Consider the following 3552-nt stretch of genomic DNA (forward strand, 5'->3'; position numbering starts at 1 on the left):
TGCCAAGGTATACCAGCTACTTCCATGTCATAAAGGCTTAGTCATGTCTCTTGACCAACCAATGAGCTGGTGCCCTGACACATTCATGCTATGAGAGATGGAAAGTGGTACTGATAATGAATAGAACATTGACATCAGGAAGTTTTACACAGAACTTCAGTACCATGTTGTTGCCACTCACCTGAGAGAGGAAGACAAGGAAGAACAGGGCATGGAAGAGGTGGAGGATGAGGGGGATGGGGATGGGGAGGAGGAGAATGCAGGGGCAAAATGGTCCTATGAGTTCTGAGAAGATTGTCTGCCCATTAGTCTGCTATGATAGATTATGCTTATGATTGTACAACTATGCAAACGTTACACCTGCCACCCATACTACCTATCCCAGATATCCTGAGATTATCCAGTGGATTATCCCATGGTGTGCTCAAGATTATTCCGAAGCAACCATACCCAGAGCACCCAGGGATTATCCAGTTTGGCACTCTTAGAGCATCTAGGATTATCCAAGTTGACTGAGTCAGCTGGCTGGACCAAGATCAAGGGCATGTCTTACTTGATTGGTTTCAGGTATCTTCCATGGTATGTTCTGATTACCACCTCCACATTCCTTTAGACTCTATATTAGATAGCCATATCTCCCTGTAACAGGGGGCCAAACTCTTCCCCTTTGACCACTCTGTATCCCCTCTCTAGCTAGACCCACTCCTTGATAGCACATCCTATTCAAACATATGATTGTGGGTATACCACACTACTGTCTTTGCACTTGTTACTTGTCATCAAACCACTGCACCCAGTGTTTATTAGTGCAGTCCTCATCATTACTGCCACATTGTTAACCACCATCCACTGTCATCACCCATCACTATTGCCATATTGTCATACATCATAGACTCTGGTGTACCCTCCGTCACTGCACCCAGTGTTTATTACCATGGTCTTTGTTGTTACCACCACATTGTCATAGAACACATGAGATCAGATATTGCTGTTATCTCTCTGTGAACCCGCAGAGATACCAAGTTGCCCAACATAGTTCAAACAAGGTGTTCCTGACTTTTGCAACAACTCAAGGAGTCTATCCAAACCAAAGAAGAACCAGAAGAACAATTACCAAGTGATTTGGTATTTCAAGTTACCATTAGTACACTGTCAGAACCACCTCCTCACAAAACATGTCAGAATTACCTGATTCTGATATCATTGTACCACCATCTACTGACCTGTCAGACCAGGAGCCTTTCAATCCTATCATGCTGGCATGAGTCAACCCAGAAGGAGATGTCAGTGATCAAATGCCAATATGGACATCACCCAATGCACTGAAACTAGAATTGAACACCCCTACAGATCTATGGCAGTACTTCAATGATTTCAAACAGTGTGCAGAATCCAATAAACTACTGGCTGCCCAACATTCCAAATATGCTGTGCAGTATACTCTGGCTGCTACCAAAGTGGTCTGGAAGAAGCTACCATCATTCAAAGGAGGCAATTATGACACCTGGAAGGCCGACATATACAAGCTATATCCAGGCACATCACAGGAAGACAAAAACTTTACCTATGCAGATCTTGAGGAATTAATGCATAAATCAGCCACAGCACCAATGAGTACTTGAGCCCAATTGGGAGAGTACATTCATGCATTCCATCATATCACCAGGTCATTTGGTGAAGGAGAACAGTTATCAGAAAGAGAGAAGAACCATGCAAGGATTACATATCAAATTTGCAAGTCAAGTTCTCACCAAACTTGCGGAAATTCCATGTCCAATGTCTGACATACAAATTACTGCATCTTGGCTACTTCATGCTACCCTGGCTGATGCACCCATTATATCCCTTTCAAGCATTGGGACAAATACCAGTTTTTCACCTCTGAGTACATCCTCAAATACCAGAACCTTGAGCACATTTCCCCTCAAAGCTGAACCAGTGTATTCTACTACCACAAATACCTTAGTCAACAAGCTGGATAATATTGTCAATGTGTTGTCAATGTACTCAGCACACTGGTACAACAAGGCAGTTAACAGTGCTGTTCAAATACCAGTAACAATTACAATACAAACAATGCATATGGTCAGAATACTGCAGGTAACACAAGTAATGCAAACTCTGGTACACCATCCACGTGAACTTGTAATTGGTGCAGCCTCCCAGACCATTTCATCAATGAATGTCCCAACATGGAAATTGCTATCCGCAATGGGTTTGTTATCAGGAACCAAGACCACAGAGTGGTCTTGCCAACAGGTCAATATGTACCCACTACTATACAGGGCAAATTACTCTGTGACCACGTCTGAACATGGCACCAGCAGAATCCCAGAAATAAGACAGTGGAGATCAACCAACAAGGCCAAGGCATGGTGCCAGTTGGATTGTTTACCACAGCTGAACCACTCACACAAGCATTTGCCATGGAAACCCCAAATGCATTATTTGCTGATACCGAGGCAAAGGATACTGCTGGTCTACTATCACAAGAACAACTGGATGAAATCCATGCCTTGCAAGTCAAAATCAGTTGAATCAGGAACCATTCCCAATGGCAAGGTCCCCCAGTAGAAAGGCCAGTTACAGCACCTCAGAACCCCATCATGACAGATACCATTACACCCCACAATATACTGCCACATATGACACAGTCAGTAGATCCCATCACCATTAAAGAAGAGTCCATGAAGCATGAAGACCCCCCATCAGCCCAAGCCATTGTGGATTCCAAAAACACCCAATGGACTCACCTATGAGCACCCATTGAACAAATGGCTCTCATTGATAGCATACTTGAAAACATGCTCAATATACCAATGACCTTGACATTCTGAGAATTGTTAGCAGTATCTCCAGATGTCAGGAAAATGGTCAATTATCAGACATTGGTTCACCAGACCCAACATGGAGTACAACCAGTGTTTCTACACCAAGATACCAATGGTATCAACACAACTGCTGCAACAGACAGTACATGCTGCAAGGCAGTACAGGAAAAAGATGTCCCCACATGGGCTCATACACTGCACATTTCTGGCAATGATGCTCCAGTGGGCATGGTGGTTGGTAAAACTATTCTTCCCTTGCGTGCCATCGAAATATTGGTTGGTAACAATGACATGAAGATGCATGGGTGCCTCAACTCTGGTTTGGTATTGGTTGCCATGAACTACAATATGTGGAAAAACCTGAAAGTACCATATTATCCAGACTCAGTAGTCAACATGGAAAGTGCAATTAATCAAGCCACTAGCATGTTAGGATGTTTTTGTAGCCTTCATGTCACCATCAGACCTATATCTCTCTTCTTACAAGTCCATATCATGGAACATCTCATCGAATCTTATGGAGGTCACAGTTGTTACTCTCTGTTAGATTTTTTTAGAGGGTTCAAACAACACACTCTGGCACCAGAGTTCTGAGACCTCACCATGTTTCAATCCCCCCTTGGTCTGCTTTGATATTGTGTTGCACCCATGGGCACACTGTCAGGGCACCAGCTCATTGGTTGGTCAAGAGACATGACTAAGCCTTTATGACATGGAAGTA

General features: G+C 43.5%; 1 protein-coding gene across 1 annotated transcript; it reads left to right on the forward strand.

The window, feature by feature from the left end:
- Window positions 1-8: 8 nt before the first annotated feature.
- DACRYDRAFT_109654 (uncharacterized protein) lies at window positions 9-289 on the forward strand (the record flags this gene model as incomplete). The annotated part of the gene is made up of 2 exons (XM_040768918.1): window positions 9-26; window positions 125-289. Coding segments are annotated over 2 exons (183 nt in total), but the record flags the coding sequence as incomplete, so codon positions are not given.
- Between the last annotated feature and the right edge of the window lie 3263 nt (window positions 290-3552).

The sequence above is a fragment of the Dacryopinax primogenitus genome (assembly GCF_000292625.1).
Source record: "Dacryopinax primogenitus strain DJM-731 SS1 chromosome Unknown DACRYscaffold_15, whole genome shotgun sequence".
In the NCBI taxonomy this organism is placed as follows: domain Eukaryota; kingdom Fungi; phylum Basidiomycota; class Dacrymycetes; order Dacrymycetales; family Dacrymycetaceae; genus Dacryopinax; species Dacryopinax primogenitus.